This window comes from Eublepharis macularius, chromosome 7 (assembly GCF_028583425.1).
Source record: "Eublepharis macularius isolate TG4126 chromosome 7, MPM_Emac_v1.0, whole genome shotgun sequence".
In the NCBI taxonomy this organism is placed as follows: Eukaryota; Metazoa; Chordata; class Lepidosauria; order Squamata; family Eublepharidae; genus Eublepharis; species Eublepharis macularius.
The window spans coordinates 130,669,493-130,689,571 of NC_072796.1; the positions used below are offsets into that span (position 1 = coordinate 130,669,493).

At 43.8% G+C, this 20,079-nt stretch overlaps 2 protein-coding genes across 2 annotated transcripts in view; one reads left to right on the forward strand and one right to left on the reverse strand.

The window, feature by feature from the left end:
* Window positions 1–20,079, forward strand: part of TG (thyroglobulin) — a 224,437-nt gene that overhangs the window by 109,687 nt on the left and 94,671 nt on the right. Inside the window, exons 38-42 of the mRNA XM_054985907.1 lie at window positions 3–167; window positions 1,538–1,760; window positions 4,065–4,158; window positions 6,595–6,754; window positions 11,440–11,639. Of these exons, the coding sequence (XP_054841882.1) occupies window positions 3–167; window positions 1,538–1,760; window positions 4,065–4,158; window positions 6,595–6,754; window positions 11,440–11,639 (842 nt within the window). The remainder of the gene's footprint in view (window positions 1–2; window positions 168–1,537; window positions 1,761–4,064; window positions 4,159–6,594; window positions 6,755–11,439; window positions 11,640–20,079) is intronic.
* The window catches only part of SLA (Src like adaptor), a 29,006-nt gene continuing 22,360 nt past the window's right edge, over window positions 13,434–20,079 (reverse strand). The window contains exons 6-8 of the mRNA XM_054985582.1: window positions 19,074–19,205; window positions 16,556–16,688; window positions 13,434–15,402 (exon numbers count right to left, since the gene is read on the reverse strand). Coding sequence (XP_054841557.1) covers window positions 15,195–15,402; window positions 16,556–16,688; window positions 19,074–19,205 — 473 coding nt within the window. The 3' untranslated portion in view covers window positions 13,434–15,194. The remainder of the gene's footprint in view (window positions 15,403–16,555; window positions 16,689–19,073; window positions 19,206–20,079) is intronic.

Here is a 20,079-nt window from a genome sequence, read left to right on the forward strand (position 1 = left end):
AGTCTGTTCCAAGAACAAATTTTGCTTGGTGACTACTCTGGAAATACGGCCTTCAGCAACACGGTGCATGTTCTACCCAGAAACACAGAGCTGCAGGCTTAGCCTCCAAGGACACCTCTGTCAGCTCTTACTCAAAGAACCGGCTACATATATCTATCGCAAAAAAGGTTAGTACAAGGCAGAAGATCTAGAGGAGCAGGGCTCATTTTATTCCCATGTGGGTGTGTTATGTATAGAGATGAGCATGAACAGAAAAAAAAACCCCAAACATGATGTTCGTTGTTTGTTGCCATCCACGAACAGGGACTCACGAACAACCATGAACATGTCCCTGTTCACAAACATGTTCATGGTTGGCTGTTTGTGGGGGCCAGCAGGCTCTCCTCCAGCCATCATCCAAGTTTGGTCAAGATCCCTACTGCACCACTCCCAGAAACTTGACCTGAGCAGGCACCAGGAAAGGTACCAATAATAAACAATAGCTTGGTTCCAGACCCTGGCAGCAGCCCTGGAACTTGAAGGGGTAGATCCCTTTCCCACCACACACACAAAGAAAATTCAAGCTCCAATGCACTCTATCAAAATACCAACAGCAACTGTCTCTCCCTCTCCACTGTATGCAAACTAAGCCAGAGCTGGGAGCCCCCCTTCCCTCTGGTCTTTGCTTCCTTGTAACACATTTGGATCTCTACACTTGAAAGGAAGACCTGCCTATCAAGCTAAGTTGGGCTTAGATTGGGGTTTCCAGGGCAACAGTAAGAGTTCAGACAGAGTTCAGACAATCCCTGCATAAGTTGCCAAGGGAATTGATTGCAGGTGCCGGACTGTCTGGCTTGATGAACAGCAAGACGAACAGCAATGAATGAGGCTTGCAACGACCACCTGTTTGTTTAGAATGGGGCCTCACGAACGGCTTGTTCGCGAACAGCAGATTGAACTGTTTGTGGCTTTTTTAATTCATATTGCTGTTCGTGCCCATCTCTAGTTATGTGCCATTAAGTTGTTTCCAACCTATGACACCCTTGCTCAGATGGGGCAGACTAGAAGATGTGGTGTCTTTTATTAAGTCCAGCCATCTCATTTTAGGTCTTCCTCTTTTCCTACTGCTTTCCACTTTTCCTAGCATTATTGACTTTTCCAGAGAATCTTGTCTTCTCATGATGTGACCAAAGTACGATAGCCTCAATTTTGTCATTTTAGATTCTAGGGAGAGTTCAGGCTTAATTTGATCTAGTACCCACTTATTTGTCTTTTTGGCTATCCATGGTATGTGGAGAAGTGAAAGGCAGTAGAAAAAGAGGAAGACCTAAAATGAGCTGGCTTTACTCAATAAAGGAAGCCATCTCCTCCAGTTTGCAGGATCTGAGCAGGTCTGTTGACGATAGGAAATTTTGGTGGTCTTTCATTCCTAGGGTTGCTATGGGTTGGAGGCAACTTGACGGCACATAACACACATAGATATGGACTTATTGGGCCTACAGAACAAAGCTTGAGGTGTTTCTTTTCACGTATTCAATTCTCTGCTCAATCTGAACAGATGCAGTCTCATCCATCACTGAAAATAATGGCACCGTGGCTGTGAGCATCTCTTCACAAGGAGTTTTGTACGGTGCTTCTAAAGTCATCCAAGTAGGCTCCAACTGGAAGAGTATCCGTCAGTTCCTTGGGATTCCATACGCAGCACCTCCCCTGGCAGAGAACCGCTTCCGTCCACCGCAGGTTTTCACTTGGGTGGAATCCTGGAATGCGACCACGACTCGGTGAGAAGATGCATAACCACTTGGTGTCTGATAGCCAAGCTGTCACTTATCAAAAGAATTAGACCATCTAATCTAGCCTTCTGTTTGCAGCAATGGCCAGCCAGATAACTCTGGAATATCTCAAGCAGGGTGATACTGTCTTCCTTTTGTCCCATCATCTGGTACTTCCCTACTTATATCAGGGGTGGTCCTCCTTTTGGAGATGATGAGAAAGCAAGTGTTCAGCAGAATATTGTCAGTTCCTTTTTTTTTTGTTAGCTGTCTTGAGTGGTGTCATTTAATTTTTTTTTCTCAGGCACCTGAATATTCTGGGCTTTCTCATGCAGGCAGTTGACAGACAGGAAACAAAAGTCATTTGGGAGAACTTTGGGCAATCTACTTTTGGGTAAAAATCTCACTGTGAGGTGAAATATCCCTGTAGTTCTGTGGTGGCTACTTAGGCCATTTCCGCACTTCCTTATAGGGATAGCCAACTCACGGAACGCTGGCAGCTTTCCCCCAAAATTCTAGAAGTCTCCTTTGCAAACCAGTTGCAGGCTGTTTGGTTTTCATTTTTTTTGGCGCCTTTTCTTGGACTGCACTTTCCAGATTCGACTGCCCATTATAGGGTAGCGTTTCCTTTTCTCTGACTTGAATCTATGATTGATTAGCTTCCTAGAGTGACCTTGAGTTCTTTTATAATGGGAGAGAGAGGAAAAGTTTCTTTACACTGGTGTGTATTTATAAGCAGGAGTAACTGTAAAAGAGCTATACCTCCAGATTTCAGCCCCACTCTGGCAACCATGTTGTTAAAAGTAGCCGTATAAATTTCCCCGCTTTGAGCTTGACTTTTCAGCAGTTGCAAACATGTGATGTTTTCCTCAAGCCTGCATTGTCTTGCTTTTTTTATACCATGTGGTTGGGTGGTTAGAGCGTGCCTGGACTTTGGTGACCTCATTTCTCCTGCACCTGAGTTTATGTGGTTGTAGGTGAATCAACCACATCAGTCGCACCACTTCGTCACACATTTAAGTTTTGTCATAAGAGATGCAACATCTTGTTTATCCAGGTGCACAATGATGTACTGTTGAAGCACTCAAAACTTTGATGCATTAAAGATGCCAGCCTTTAAAAAAAATCTCATTCTTGTGCTTAAGAAAATGTTTTGTAGCTGTGGTCTGTCTACATTTGTAATCAGCTATAATCTCCTCTTAGCAACCGGTGCTCTGTTTTTAGTGTTACTGGTCCTACTCTAAACCATCTTTTTCAAGGGGAAAGTATAGAACAGATAATGGTTGCATTGTATAGTAATCATGTCCATTTTTGGACAAGTGACTTACTATTAAAGAACCATTTTTGCTCGTGGAAACAAACACTTTCTGCAACAACCCGGTTGCTGCTTAAGTTATTTACTTGTTTATTTCATTTTTTTTTAAAGCCAACCTTTCAATCAAATAGAAATGTAAGGTAGCTGCAAAATCAATCTGGCTCTTGTGGATTGGGGAGTGGGTTTGTGACCTCATTGGTGCTGGCCAGTCAGGAGCTGTGCACTATAATCTTTTACTGTAAAATGGCAGAACTAATTTTCTCCAGAGCTCATCCTGGCAGATGATCATGTATATATGTTTGCAGTACGGGTGCACTTTCATGCTGGCTCAACCATTCAAATTAATGTATATCAGGAAGCACCTTTGTTGAAGTTTTTGTTTAATCAGAGTGGACGGTCCTGGGTATATAGCTCCTGTCACCTTCAATTTCCTCCTGTAGTTGTTATCCATTCTTATATTCTTATTTCCTATAGAATATCTAGATTTTCTAGGGGCCTTTCTTCAGTAATTTAGAATGCAACAGTATATTGTTGCATTTCATTATTGAATGAACACATTTTTATTGAAAAAACCCTTCCTAAGCTTTGGATTTTAATTATATTTATACTCAGATGTAACCTGCCCTGAGCCCTTTCATGGGTGGGGTGGGCTAGAAATTAAATTCATAGTAGTAATAATAATAGTAGTAGTAGTAATGATAACGATAACGATAACGATAACGATAACGATGATGACAGCAGCAGCAACAACAACAACAACAACAATAATAAGGTACAATTTCCCCCAATGTGGCCAAATTTTGTAGTTTCCTTTGGACGGATATAGAGGACAAGTTTGCCACATAATCTTGCACTTATGTAGTAAAATTAATTCTCTTTACCACTTTGATAGGATAGTGTTTATCCACAATGCTGTGTTTACTGCTTTACAATAAGCTTTTTCTTTAAAAAACCCCAATAATTTGCATAGGGGTTTCAATTAATATTTGTCTCTTTAGGGCTAGTTGCTGGCAGCCTGGAGATGATGAAGTCAGTCCTTCATCTGTCAGTGAAGACTGCTTGTATTTGAACATCTATGTCCCAGATAACAATGTAAGTACTGGATTAATCGCTGGCAGTTAGAGATGTCATGGTAACTGATCAGGAGTAGACATGGGCACGAAACGAACCACGGAACAAAATTCTGTACAGAGCGGCTGGTTCGTTTGCACCGAAACACGCGTTCCATGGGAACGCGTTTTTACGGGACAAACAAATTTTTCCAGCCGTTCTATGGCCAGTTCAGAGTTTCACAGACCCTGCGCCAGTTCCAGCCCATTGGCTAAACCCAGTGTGGGGTCTGTGAAACTGACAGCCCCTGAGCAGGAGAAAGAGGCTGTCAGTTTCACAGACCCCGTGCTGGGTTCAGCCCATCGGCTGAAACCAGTGTGGGGTCTGTAAAACTGATAGCCCAGTTCTTCTGCTGCCCTGGCAGCCGAAGAAAGAGGCTGTCTGTTTCAAACGCCCCGCATCAGCTTCAGCAACCGATACAGGGCAGTTGGAATGCCATGAACCACGATCTGGGAAAAGGCTGGAAGTTCATGGTTCATGGTTTGTGGAATGCTACGAATCACATGGTGGTTTTTTTTTGGTGCTCATGTCTAATCAGGAGGTTTGATTTCAAAAGTACATTGATCAGTCTGCTAGTCCAGTTTTCTTGAAATCACACGCTATTCTATCAAAGTTACTTTATTTTTGAGAGATCATGTGATCAATGTCTGAATGTGTTAACATTCAGTATTTATAGTATTCCAGGACATTTTCTCCAGTTTTGCATTTCTTGCTAGCTGGAGGCTTAAGACTAAGGACATACACCTGAATGTACATCTCTATTTATTTTTGACCGCAAGGAGTGCTTATAGGGTTGGACTAAAATGTACATCCAGATATACATCCTACTGAAATAAAGGGCAACATTTGCATTTAGCTGTGCATGCCATTGATAACAAAGGACAACATCTGCATCTGAGTGTAGATTGGGAAAAAACATCCATTTCACCTCTTCTGTTCATAAAGAGGAGGATATCCAGGATGCTACAGAATGAAACCTTGCTGCAGCATAAAGTATGTTAGACTGAAATCGACTGGCCCCAAGCTCACCCACTGAATTTCAAGGCAGAGTTGAGATCTCCCAGATCCTAGCTCTATGGGCTCTCAAAAGTAACTAAATATATAAAGATGAAAAGAGAATGGGTTGGATCTAGTGCAAAATTCCCTCTTGCACAAGCAAGAAAAAGGCTACAGTAGCCAAACGTACTGTATCCCTCCGTGCATTTCCACTTGTGCAACCAATTTCTGGGCTCTATAATATATATGGAGGAAAGCTCTAGGCATTGCTGAAGAACTTGCACAAGTGGAACTGCACTAAGTTCATTTATGTTTCCACTTGGGCATTCCTGGATCCAGGCCACTGGGTCCCATCTGGATCCAGGCCACTGGGTCCCATCCTACCCATCTGTTCAGGTGCCAGAAGTGTTAGCTTCAAGGTCCTTTCCTCTGTGTAAGAGGCTCATTCTCTTGCAACAGTTGCTAAGCAAAATAGGAGGATAAAATTTGTATGCCAATATGTAATACCATATCGGCACTGAGACAGTGGCTGTACGCTAAACTCTCACCTAAGCAGAAGATATCTCGCGTCATCTGAGAGATGCCTTTGGACTGACTTGAAATCCAAAGTAAACCAAGCGTGCAGTCAAATATTTATTTCTCCATTTTTTTTTAACCCAAAGCTGTTTGCGAGGCCACAAGCCTAAGCAGAGGAATGAGTTCTTTAAGCTTCATGGTCTGAATTAATGTGTACTACATTCCTGAATTCAAAACAAAGCATTGCTCTGGTTGTCAGCCACATGGAAGCCCCAGCTAGTGTTAGAATTAGCAGGCAAAAGAAAAAAATTGGCTGCTGACATGTTGGCTCTATTTGTGTTTATACAACTTGTGTGGGTGGGCGGACGGGTGGGTGGGACCCACATTAGCAATGCAAATATGTGAAAAACAATAATAGACATGATCCATGGCTTCCTGAAATTGACTACAGATCTGCAAAAGAAAGCAGAAGTCCAGCAGCCCCCTTGGGGGTCCCTATTGAAATGTTTTAAATACTTTAATTAATTAATTAATTAATTAAAGACAAGCAGCATTTATCCCCGTGGCACAGAGTGGTAAGGTGAAGTACTGCAGCCCAAGGTCTGCTCATGACCTGAGTTCGATCCGGTGGAAGCCAGGTTCAGGTAGCCGGCTCAGGGTTGACTCACCCTTCCATCCTTCCGAGGTCGGTAAAATGTAGATGACTGGGGAAAGCAATGGCAAACCACCCTGTAACAAAAAGTCTGCCAAGAAAACATTGAGATGCGATATCCCCCCATGGGTCATTTATTTATTTATTTAAAAGCATTTATTTGCTGCATTTCTACTCTAGGCAGCTTACAATTCTGCAGTCATTCTCATTTGCATTCTAATGTACAGATTAACTGTTTTATCATTCTTTTACAGGATGGAAATCTATCTGTGCTGGTGTTCTTCCACAATGGTGGTGCGGGGGACAGCGGCCAAACGAGAACCCTTGTCGATGGCTCGTTTTTAGCCGGCGTTGGCAATATCATTGTTGTCACTGCAAATTACCGGGTTGGAGTCTTTGGCTTTCTGACCACTGGTAAGTCACAGGGATCTGTGGGATATACAACGTGGGAATCTTCTTGTCTTGATGGGAGCTATGTGGGTGGTGAGCTGGTCTGTCTACCCTTATGGAGGCCAAATGAATATTTCAAGAGCAAGCTATGTGTGATGAGGGCAGTCCCGTTTGTTTACATCTGCTCCCCTCACATATAAAGGGTGGTGGAGAACTGGGAGTCTTATTTTTATATGAAAAGAAGCAGGTGATGATGTCGTATGCAGGGGCGGCGCCAGGGTTCCTGGCGCCCGTGGCTGCCCCTATATAAGCACATATTCACATGTTTGAGAAAGCCCATGCCCCTGTTTCCATATCTATCAAATTCATACCCCTCTCCTTTCCTGTTCAGGAATTTTCTTCCTATTAAATAAAAAAAAATACAAAACTGGACCTCCATAAACTAGTAGGAGGGTGGCAGAGTAGCATCAATTGCAGAGAAAACGTGATGGGTGTTGGAGCTAGCTGGCTAGTGTGTGAAAGAAAATAACAACCTTACACTTAGGTTAGTTTTAGAAAAGAAATTAGTTCTTTATTATAGGAACTCCATACTTTGATAGGAAAGTTGAGAGATAGATTCCTATCTATCTATCTAGTCTAAAGATGGGGATGGAGAACATCCATGGTGCAAGATGGAAAGAAGAGATAGTTGTGTGACAAAGAGATGAAGAGAAGGTTGGCATGGGCAGCATGTTGGGAACTCCTGATCTACAGTGGATCATTTTTTCTCATGGTAATGGGGATTGCAGTCTGGGCTTGGTGCCTCTGCATCTGAGGGGACTCTGCTTCTCTGAATCACCTGTCTTTCCATCTTACTGGAGTCAATAGTACTCAAGGTTAGTTTTACTCTACAGTAAGTAAATCCCATTCTGTTTTCCGTGAAGCAGACCTATTTAGTGTCAGACAGTTTGGAACTACTGGACACTCAGGTTCAACTTCAGTGTCTGTTGGGAACAGTCATGCAGAATTATATATATTTGCAGTGTAATACCCATCAGCCTGAAACAAAGATATCTTAATAAATATATATGTTGTTAAACGCTCACCCATTCACATTTTGAACAGTAGAAAGTTAGTTTGCTTGGCAGTTTTTGTGCAAGTCTGAGAGAAGGAAGCATGACAAGTGCGTACATTTCACCAATTCCTCTCGCTTCTAGCCGCAGAGGATTATTTTTGACTGTTTCTTTCCTTCCTATTTCTGTGAATTTCTTGAGCATTTTTAGTAGGTCCTTTCTCGCCTTCACCACACTCTCCTGTCACTCCATTTATGTGAGGCTCCAATGTTTATCCTCAAAAACTCTTGTGAGCTGGAAGACAAGGGCCCATTTAGGTCTCAGTGAATCTTTTAATTGTGTTTGCAGAACTTCTGAGGAATTTATTTATCCTTTCCTGCCTGAATTCCCAAGCCTTTGAGTTAAATGTAGCCTGGTAAAAAGTGAAGGGCCTCAAAATGCATTCAGTTTAAGAGTAAACTGGAAGGAGAAGTTCCAGCAAAGTTATGGATGATCTTGCTTTAAGCAATTTCTACTTTGGCTTTCTGCACGATGCCCCAAGGGGCTCGCTAAAGTAGAACAGGATAAAAAGAAAACGAGCAATTAAAGCAATTAATAGACTAGCACACCATCCTAAGGATTGCACTGTAAAGGTGCAATCCTATGCAGACTGTGGTCTACAGGCTAGAACCTGCGAATCCATTAGAGATGGGCACGAACAGAAAACCCCCCGAACGTGATGTTCATTGTTCGTTGCCCTCCACGAACAGGGACTCATGAACAACCACAAACATGGCCCTGTTCACGAACATGTTCGTGATTGGCTGTTCATGGGGGGCAGCAGGCTCTCCTCCAGCCATCATCCAAGTCAAGATGCCTACTGCACCACTCCCAGAAACCTGACCTGAGCAGGCACCAGGAAAGGTACTAATAATAAATAATAGCTTGGTCCCAGAGCCTGGAACTTGAAGGGGTAGATCCCTACCACACCACTCCCAGAAGCCTTACCTGAGCAGGCAGCAGGAAAGGTACCAATAATAAATAATAGCTTGGCCCAGAGCCTGGCTGCAGCCCTGGAACTTGGAGGGGTAGATCCCTATCCCACCACACATAAAGAAAATTCAAGCTCCAATGCACTCTATCAAAATGCCAACAGCAACTGTCTCCCCACTGTCTGCAGAGCTGGGAGCCCCCCCCCCCCCGGTCTTTGCTCCCTTGTAACAAATTTGGAGCTCCACACTTGAAAGGAAGACCTGCCTATCAAGCTAAATTGGGCTTAGATTGGGGTTTCCAGGGCAACAGCAGGAGTTCAGACAGAGTTCAGACAATCCCTGCCTACGATGCCAAGGGAATTGATTGCAGGTGCCAGACTGTCAGGCTTGACGAACAGCAACGAACGAGGCTTGCAATGACCACCTGTTCGTTTAGAATGGGGCCTCACGAACAGCTTGTTCGTGAACAGCAGACTGGGCTGTTCGTGGCTTTTTTTTGTTCGTATTGCTGTTCGTGCCCATCTCTATAGCCAAGGCTCTTTCCTCTACCAGAGTGAAGCTACAGGATCCAGCCCGAAGCCAACAGATTTCAGTGGTTTTAAACTGGATGGAATGATTTTAATCACACGTTAAGAGAGGAGACAAGGAAAAGTGATTTAGAGGAGAAAATAGTTAACTGGGAGGATGCATGTAGTTGCCCAATGAAACTCCTGCCGCTGCACTGTAATCTAGCCATTTTAAAACGTGCCTAAGTATAGAGTTCAAGCAACCAAAATGGATGGGCCCTCCTTTGGAGGCTGAAGCTTAAAGAAACATAATAACAGGTCCCAACAGAAGCTTTTCTTCCCTTATAATAAAAAAGTGCTTCTTTCTTGCATGATGGTAATTATGCTGTTTCTGTTCTGACGACTGCCACGCATTGCATTCAGGTGTGTTGTTATTATTAGCTGTTACAGCCACCTGCAACCGACGGCTTGGCTGGTTATTTTGAATCCTAGTTTGGAATTCAGCTCGTCTTCGGACTGTAGCCTGTGTATCCATGCCTCTCTGGCTCCCATCTTCAATATCGCTATCAGTTTACGATCTCAGTCCTACCTAGGCCCTGTGAGAAGCTTCCCCCCAGAGTCCGTAGCCTTCCACTTGGCTTCATCCCTCTTTCTCTCTCCCTAACTCCTCCCATTGTGTATTTGGAAGTCTGTGAGCGCCCCTTTCCTCCAGCCACTCTTCCTTATGGTCCTCCAAGCTGCATATCTGGTAGTGTTTTCATTTTTGGTAGCGGAGATAACTAATGATTTCTGTATAAAAGTATCTATGGTTGCCAGATACAGCTTAGGAAATTCCTGGAGATTTGCTGGTGGATTTAACCAGGGGAAAGACCTCAGTGGAATATATGATAGAGTTCACCCTCCAAAACAGTCGTTTCCTCCAGTTTCATAGATCCAGAGGAGTTAGCCATGTTAGTCTGCAGTTGCAAAACAGTAAAGAGTCAAGTAGCCCCTTTAAGACTAGCCAACTTTATTGCAGCATAAGCTTTTGAGAACCACAGCTCTCTTCATCAGATGCATCTGACGAAGAGAGCTGTGGTTCTCCAAAGCTTATGCTGCAATAAAGTTGGTTAGTCTTAAAGGTGCTACTATTTTCTCCAGGGGAACTGATCTCAATGGGCTAGAGATCAGTTGTAATTCCAGGAAATCACCAGGCTCCGTTTGGAGTGTGTAGTGCTATACACGCCTTAAATGGAATGGCTGCTGATGGTGTTGGACCATATTGAAATTTTTTTGAAGCTCTTGATTATCTTTGTGCTTGATTATTACTACATTAATAACTGCCAGGATGAAGATTTGAAACGGGTGAATTTGCTGGCTTCCCGTTGCACTTATTACTCTTTACATAGAATTTTACTTGTTGGATCATCCTATGAAGAATTTTGAACTTTGATATATATTGCACCATTCAGAAAGATAGTATTTGAATTATAAAATTGATTACTTGTTTAGACATTAATTTGTCATCTATAGGCACAAGCACTTTATATAAGAAAATTGTTATATACTTAGCACTTGGCACTTGGTTTGCCTATTGCAAAAGTGTTTTTGATGTGTTGCCTTTCACACACGTAACCATAACGGAATATGTCCTTTTAAACATTACATATAAAGAGACTTTTTATAAATTGTATAAAATTACTTTTATTGTGGCATAAAATATTCTATATAGTGAGCATGTCACGGCAACGGTTGGTTTTTGCATTTTGGTCCATTTGGAGTATGGCAACCCTATCATCCTGTATGGCTACAGTGTATGGTTGCTAACTCCAAGTTGGAAAATTCCTGGAGATTTGAGGGTGGAGCCTGGGGAGGGCAGAGTTTGGGACGTACAGGGACCTCAGTGGGGTAGAATGCTGCTAGAATGCTGTTGAATCCACCCTCCAAAGCAGCCATTTTCTCTGGGGGAACTGAAGTCTGTAGTCTGGAAATCAGTTGCAATTCAGGGAGATATCCAGGTCCCTCCTGGAGGATGGCAACCCTACTACAGTGCAATTTAACTTCAGACAAGGATGAACATTAAAAAGGAGGGGCCATGTAAGGGATCCACAGACAGATCCGCAAATAGATCTATAAAATAATTCCCTACATTTGCACCTGCGAGCGTCATCTTAAACCACCACCTTCTTTGCCTTATCCAGGTTCTTCTGTGGCAAGTGGCAACTGGGGCCTGCTGGACCAGGAAGCGGCTCTGAAATGGACACGGGAAAACATTGCAAGTTTCGGAGGAGACCCCAGCCACATTACAATCGCAGCCGATCGCAGTGGAGCGGATGTCGCCAGCCTTCACCTGGTTACAGGGGCCGTAGACTCGGGGCTTTTCAAGAGGGCATTGCTGATGGTGAGTACCTTTTCTGGCAATCTGTGGATGACCCTAACCAGGGCTTTTTTTCTGGGAAAAGAGGTGGTAGAACTCAGTGGGTTGCCCTCAGAGAAAATGGTCACATGGCTGGTGGCCCCGCCCCCTGATCTCCATACAGAGGGGAGTTTAGATTGCCCTCCGCGCCGCTGAACGGTGCGGAGGGCAATCTGAACTCCTCTCTGTCTGGAGATCAGGGGGCGGGGCCACCAGCCATGTGACCATTTTCAAGAGGTTCCGGAACTCCGTTCTCCTGCGTTCCAGCTGAAAAAAAGCCCTGACCCTAACACTTTACCATTAGCTTACCAACAGTTGTGTTCTATCAGGTCTATACTACCTTTCATTCTCAGCTTGAGTTTCCTATCCTATTTTGGATTCAGATCTCATTTCTTCCCTGAGTTCGCCAGGTGCTTTAGGCGCACTCTTCTCTCTGCAAAACGAGGACAACAGTTCTGTTCCACCTTACACGGTTGTTGTAAAATTTGCTGAAATAAGGTATGTGGATTGCTTACTGTGAATGCTGGATGGTATCACTGTAACATGAAGAACTCTGGGGTATTTTCAACAACGGATACCAGGAAACTCTCTTTTAAAATCTGATTAGTGTAGCGTGAAGTGACTGGATAATAAATGAGTGATAAATTGAGCTGTAGTGCGGACTTCCCGAAGGAGTGATTCAGAAAATGTCTGATGCATTTTCAGTGTCGATCTCAGATGATTGTGGTGTTCTCAGGGTGCTTGCAGTATATTTTTGGGCCAGGATGCGAGAAATGGAGATCTGTGGGAGAGGAAAAGAGACACTTCTCTGCTTATATTTCAGACCCAGTAAGATTATTCCTTTTGGGGCACCTCTCCCTATTATGAGTTATATACATTTTGCCTGTGAATATGATGACCAGTGCTCTTAAATATGGTGTTTTCTTTCCCAATCTGTTCCTGAATGTACCCATGAGCAGTTTTTGAAACCTTGCTGTGAATCTTTGCTATCACTCCCAGAGAAGGTTAGAAGTGTTCCTAGATTGGGTAATAATACGTTTGCTGGCTCGAGGTCATTTAAAGAGAACAGCTTTCAGGTTTTGCCACCTATGTGCTAGGTTTCGGCTGGGTTCCAGCAAAGATACACAGACACCTCTGTTTGGTTGGAATGGCCACAACTTTATTGATTACAGCCAGGTTGGAGCATTGGCCAGGCATCTGGGCAGCGCATCCTCTTGCATTGAAGACCCTGTGCTGTTCGATGCATGCCACCCCAGCCCAATGCTGGTCCCATGGGAGCAAGTGGTGTTTGGCCCCAGCCCTGCTGTCTGACCCTTGCCTCCCGATTCTGCAGGGGTGAGCCACCCGATGTGCCCTGCTCACTCCGTGAGGATCTAGCTCAATGCTTCAGAACCACTTGCCGAACCCCTAAAGTTATGACTGGCCCTCTAGATGCCTGGGCGCGGTGGGTGGGAAAGCATTCTGCTCCTGCCGGTGCTGTGCTGGAATGGCGCCGGCACAATGTCTTCATGGAAGAGGACTCCCTCTGCTCCTCCTCTTCCTCCTGGCGACCCCGCCTGCTTCCACCCCAGCCTGGCTCTCAGTGGCAATGCTGCCCGTGGTGAGTCTGTGACCTTGCTTTGTTTCTTAAATATGCAGACTGCCTTTGTAAGCCTTAAAACCTGTTTATATTCCACCACCAGGTTTAGGTCTTTTAAGAAGATATAATCTGACATATTTTTTTCTCACTGCAGATGCGTACAAAAGATAAGGTAGACTCCTGGCTTCTGTTTACCATTTTATTCCTTATTTTTTTACACTCTTTTCAGCAAACAATTTCTCCAAATACACTTATACACTATAATATAATTTACATTTTACAATAGCCTCTCCATATAAATAGGTTTATATACATATCTGAGTCCTCTGTAGGGTTGATGGGCTCTGCTCATTCACGTACCAAAGAAAAACATTCTGGCTGTGACTTTTGGTATCAAGTAGAAACCAGCGGGTTCTAGATCCAGAAGAGTTAATAGCGGGTTCTAGAGCTGACATAGCAAAATCACATGGAAAAGCCTTTCCATCTGACCATTTAAATAAACACACTCCATGTTCATCAGCGTACTGGGGAGAGAGACATGGGCTAGAACCTTTCCCTAAATAATTTTCTGTGTACGTGGAATATTTTACGTCGGGGGGCATTTTAAAAAATGCAATTCTCCCACTTGCAGGAAGGACGCTTCGATGCAATTTTGCCGAAGGTGTAGTCTAGCTCATTAGGAGGTTTATTTACTCGACAGGTTCTTTGATTTGGTTTAGTTTATTCTTGCCGGAGGGTGCCATCTCGGTTCCGTGCTATCGATGGCAGGGGAACAGAGGAAGAGTGGATTGTGGCTGATCTCTCACAGGGTGGGGTGTGTGTGTGTGCCAGATCTATTGATTCTCCAGTTCCAGGCATCAGTCAAGTGAGCTAGAATGCACCATGCTGGTGTCCTGCTGTAATTTTCCCAGGGCTGTTCTGAACCAGTATGGATTATAGTGTTGCTTCTCACCCCAGAAAGGAGATCAAAGATTTTTTAGGTTGTATTGCATAAACACAGCTACCTTATCTCAAGGCAGGGATGGGTTTAATAATAACCATCCAGTATTTCTGGGGGGAGGCAAGGCAGCATGGTATAGCCTGAGCATGTCAGATCCTGGAAGCTAAGCAGGGTCAGTACTTAGATGAGGGACCACCAAGGAAGGCTCGGCAGAATAAGGCAACGGCAAACCACATTTGCTTCTCACTTGCCTTGAATGCCCTTGCTGGGGGTCGCTGTAAGTCAGCTGCAACTTGATGGCCCATCTGTGTGTATGAAGTGCACCAGATTATTAAGAATGAGCAAGCCCTTGTACAATAAAAGTCCTTATACAGTGTCACAACTTGAGGGGGGGGGATAAAACAAGCAGGAAATGAAGTGAAAGGTTGGGAGGGGGGCCTTTCGACTTTAGAAGGCAAGGCTTTGCTGTTTGGGAAAGAATGATGTGAATGCTTTTTTTAAAAAAAAAGAAATGTATTCCTGTGATAAATAGATCCAGAGGAGTTAGCTGTGTTCGTCTGTAGTTGCAAAATAGTAGAGTCCAGTAGCACCTTGAAGACTAACCAACTTTATTGTAGCATAAGGTTTCGAGAACCACAGCTCTCTTTGTCAGATGCTTGCATTGTAGCTTATGCTACAATAAAGTTGGTTAGTCTTCAAGGTGCTACTGGACTCTTTACTGTGATGATAGAGAGTTCAACATACGGAACACCCTTCTTCAAGTTGCTTGGAAGTCCCAAGAAGCTGTTCGAATAGTTGGGGAGATGCATGCTTCTTCTCTCCTGGTGAACCAAGGCAGTCTTGAATGGCATTGCTTTATCAGTGGCCGGCTACTAGTTTTCTCTCTCAACCTAGACTCCTCCTGGCTGTCTTCCACAGGGCACGTGTCTCCCGCTGGACTTGACAATGGTGGGCATGGCATTTGCAAAGGTGCTAACAGTTTATCGTGGAGCATTCTTGCCCCAGTGCTGTTTTCGCAGGTTCAGTGCTCATGGTAAAGGAAAGGTATCTGTGGTATGTGCTTGTTGTATATGACAGACTTGCTTTTCTTTTTTCTGTGGCTCACGTAGGAAGAGTCTGTTTCGCTGGTCAAAGCAAGGTAGGAGGCGATACTGTCCCGGAGTCCGTAGCTGAGGCCAGAGTCTTCCATTCCGAGCACGGCAGCCATTTCATCGTTACTCTCCTTTGATCTTAAGGGGGGAAAAAACAGGTTGTTGGAAGTTTAGCAATACATGAGAACAAGGTTTGCATCCCGATGGCGGCCCTCTGCATTGGTTGCTGGCTTAGCTTAATGCCGAACCAGAAAGTGGTTCCAAGAAGAAAGACCAAATGGTTTTCTTCTCCATAAAGCTTTGGCTTCCAGTGGGTTTTTTAAAAAAAAAAATCCATGAGATGTCATGCTCTAATCATGCTCTGATAGTTCTCTCCCCGTGCGTGGTAAGCGTCTCCCCAAACTGGTATGCTATACTCTTTTGGGGAAGAGCACAGTCCAGTGTCATCTCACCATCTGAATAGAAAGCAGAATGTTTTCCAAAGTCCACCGTTTTCCTGCCATCAGACCCTTGGGGTCGCCATTTCCCCCGCTGTGCTCTTGGAGGGCATTTTTTAAAAAAGTCAATTGCTATTGTGCTGTCCATTGACCAAGTTTTAAAAGATCTCTGGTGGCCCAGCTGCTAAAAATGCAGGGAAAATTAAGGCCGATGGAGGAAAGTGTGCAGAGAACTCTATTGCGGTAGCTACACCGTGGTGGGAGACTTCCCACCCTCCACCTGCTCTGTGTGTGTGGAGGAAAATTTGGGAGGGGAGAGAGTCATCACCTTGTCACTTTCAGCGCAAAACCAGAACTGAGGTCAACCCGTTAGTGTGACGTGCTAGGATCCTCCAAAAAGTCTATGGTAAAACTATAGAGGTTTTTCAGGGTCCTAGAGAGTCACAGTATTGATGTGACACCATTTCCCTGCCCCCTCCCTCCCCTGTCAGTTCTACCCAATGTCTCTCCAGCATCATTTATTTGCTGACTTACTCCATTTATACCCTGCCATTCTCTCCAATGGGGTCCCAAAGCAAAATATTTTGCCCCGTCATCTTCATGTCTGTTGTGCCCTTCTCCACAATGGGGAGCCAAAGCAGCTGACATGATTTTCCTCTCCTCTATTTTATCCTCACAACAATCCTGTGAGGTAGATTAGGAGGATTGGGTGTGACTGGCCCAAGCTCACCCAGCTCCCATGGTAGAGTGGGTCTCCCAGATCCTGGTCTGACACTCTAACCGCTACACAACATTGCCTCTCTACACCGGACTGGCTCTTTGCAGTTTGTTTTGCCTCTTAGTGTCTGCAGTACCTCTGCTTCTCCTTCCATGTGAAGTTTTTGTTGCGCATCACTACTGGTGGATCTTGGCTCCTGACTTCATTGTTGCTAACGTGTTGAGCAAGGCAGGGTGTTGTGAGCATGCAGCACAGACCGTCGGCGACCTCTGAATGAAAGATTGAGCACATAATGAGTCACAAGCCGAGTCCGTCTGCTCTGTTCATTCTCGTTTGTTAACAGCAATGGTAGTGTACTTTACCATGCGGTAAGCCATGGGGTGAGCATTTTCAGTGGAGGAGAACAGCAAGGAACAAGACCACCAACATGTGCTTTGTCGTTTGTGGAGAAATGCATGCTATGTGAAACACGGGGGTGCATGAAGTTGAGATTCAGCGTTGATGACAGTTAAGACATGCAACGTGTCTGATGCTATTTCCTGATGGTGGCTTTTTATTTCAATACAATACAATACTATTCACTCCAAAATATTTTGGAAGATCTTTGTAGGCTGCTCTACAGAGTTTTCATCAGGTGTCAAATGCTATTCAGAAGATGGATTTCTAAGAGTCTTTTAAATGTACCTTGGAGTTCTTGTAGTTACCTAAGCAATGGAATGGTGGAAGTGGAGAGTGCTATCAAGTCATAGCTGACTTACGGCAACCCCTGGTGGGGTTTTCATGGCAAGAGACTAACAGAGGTGGTTTGCCATTGCCTGACTCTGCAACCCTGGTCTTCATTGGAGGTCTCCCATCCAATTACTAACCAAGGCCGACCCTGCTCAGCTTCTGAGATCTGATGAGATTGGGCTTGCTTGGGCTATCCTAATCAGGGCAAACAATGTGACAGAAGTTTCTTTATACACTGATAATTTTTTTTCACCATACCAACTATTAGAATTGCTTCCATGGTCTTGTTTTTGAAAACCTTCTACAATTTCTAGTTTTCAATAGTTCATTTCAGTTTCCTTCATTGTAAACATCTGCTTCTGTTGGGTGATTTCGTTATTTAGGCATAACTTTGCAATGCAAAACCAATTAACTGCACAGAAAACTAGCTGTCAGTTGTGAAATGTCTCCCATGTTTCTTCTGTTGCCAAGTCAGTTTAGCAAAACAGTTTCAAAAAGGCACAGTAAAGAGAGGTTATTATTCTATTTAGGTGTCGGTAATTCTCTCCAGAAATGGGCTGTAAATAACAACTAGCGGCTTTTGTTTCTCCTCTAGCATTATGAAACTATGTGCAGTCCCCCCCCCCGCACCTCACCCTTTCTTGGCTAGCATTGTTCTAAGAAGAGGCTTGGTTTTTAGGCAAATTCTGTGGCTTCGCACCATATAAAATGGTTGAGAGATTAATTGACAAATGGTAAGCCCTTCGTTTCCTTTGCAGATTTTGGGGGGGGGGGGGAAGGCTGTTTTCAACCTGCCTCTCTCTTTTGTTCTTGATGTCCTGAGGTGTGCGTGCCATCACTCAAAACCAAGGGTGGATTCTGAGCACGACAGCCCAAGCTTCAAAGACAGGGAACTCGGAGGGCAACGTTCCAGGGGTCTAGGTTCCCCTTGGGTGCAGGGAGTCGCTCAGTGTTCTTGTTTACATTTATTAATTTTTATTCTAGTTAAGACTTTTTGCATGTGTTATTCTGAATGCAGGGCCAGTCCTGGTGATTCAGGGGCCCTGGGCAAAAGCCCAGGATGGGGTCCCAGGACCACTTCTGGCCACCTTCCAGGGCCATGCAAGATGGGTGGGAGCCACTGCTGTTGAGCTGAGCACAAATGGACAGCAGTATCCTGTGGTTCTTTCCACCCTCCTTCAGGGGGAAGGGCTGTGGGTGGTTGCCCCCTCCTCCAGCATGAGACCTGGGGCACCTGCCTCTATTGATTACAGGTTAAGACATCCCCCGCCTGAAAGTGAGGTTGTGGGATGGAAAGTATATTTGTTCAGGATGCCCATGGTTGACGCTTGACAGACTTGAAATGGCTTAGATGCACCTGGCACTTAGAATTAGAAAAGCAATGCTGCTTTCTCAGGGCTGCATTTTAGAATTCAGTCTTCTTTGTATAATCCAAGCCAATCAGGGATCACATACTGAGAGTCAATGAACCTAAAAGCAGACAAAAAATAACCTGAAAGAAGGGAAGATGGGTGGAGTGCCTTGCAGCTTTTCACTTCCATTGAAAACTTATTTTCTCTAAGATCTGTTTTAAGTTGGAAGAATAGCAAGATGGAACCTTTTAAAATCAGGTAGTTTGGCTCCAGGTACAAATGCGGCTCTTGGCTGATAATTATGCAGCCTAGGAATTAGACGTTCCTATTTATTTATTTCCCCCCCTATCTTGGCACTGCATATTGGGTACACTTATCCAACAAAATACATATACAATTTTGCAAAGCTCACTTGAATAATCATTGAGCATCACATGATGATTATTATCTGCAGACCCACATCGTGCCTCCCTTTCAAAAGAACACATAGTAATACAGATTAAATCGAAATGATTTGATGTTGTATTTCTGAGATCTGGGAAAGAATATACTTTGCCTATGAATTCATCCTACCTGAGTAGTGATTGACGAGATCTTCAAGGCACTGAAACGTTTGCCGAGGAGAGATATAATACCAGTTGTTTGGCAGGCGGAAGATCCTATAATGTTTCACCTGCACATGCCGAACTGACAAGGAATATGAACCTAAAAAAAGAGAAAATAAAATTTCGTAAATTATATCGGCATGCCGAAAGGAAATTATAATTGATCCTGTTGCACCTGAAAAACCTAAAGACAGTTCAGAGACTTTTGCATATATGTTGATATTTCAAGCTTCTCTGTTTTATAGTGCTTTAATTGTTATAATAAAAAGAAACTTGGGAACTATAGTTTGTTTAGACCTGTGGCACGGAAAGTTTGTAAGCTATAAGTAGACCATAACATAAACAGTGAACACATAAATAAAATTCATATTCATTTATTTATGTTATTTATAGGCCACCTTTCTCACTGAGACTCAGGTTGGATTACACAACATAAGGCAATGCAATCAGTAGGATGAGACATCTAATATATGATAAGGTTGTAGAAATCGGAATCAAAGCATCAGTATTAAACATGACATTAAACAAGCAGAAAATGGTATTATTTAAGTAGAACTACAATGGAGGGAGGGCAAGATAATACATACAGAAGCAGATAACGTACTATATACAGTAGTTGCAAAATAGTAAAGAGTCCAGTAGCACCTTTAAGACTAACCAACTTTATTGTAGCATAAGCTTTCGAGAACCACAGCTCTCTTCGTCAGATGAGTAGTAAATTTCACAGGCCCATTCCTTTTATTGAAACATCTTCCTGAACCATTCTGTTATAACATACGTAGGCCTATTTCCTTTCTAAAAAGGCCCTCCTGAACAATTCTGTATTACATAGCTTGTGGAATGACAGAAACACGGGAGTCTTCCTGACCCCCTCAGGCAGGCCGTTGCGCAAGGTGGAGGCCACTACAGAGAATGTTTGTGTACTGGTAGTTGTTGGTCTTGCCAGTTTACAGGGCTGCACTCTGCTCAGATGA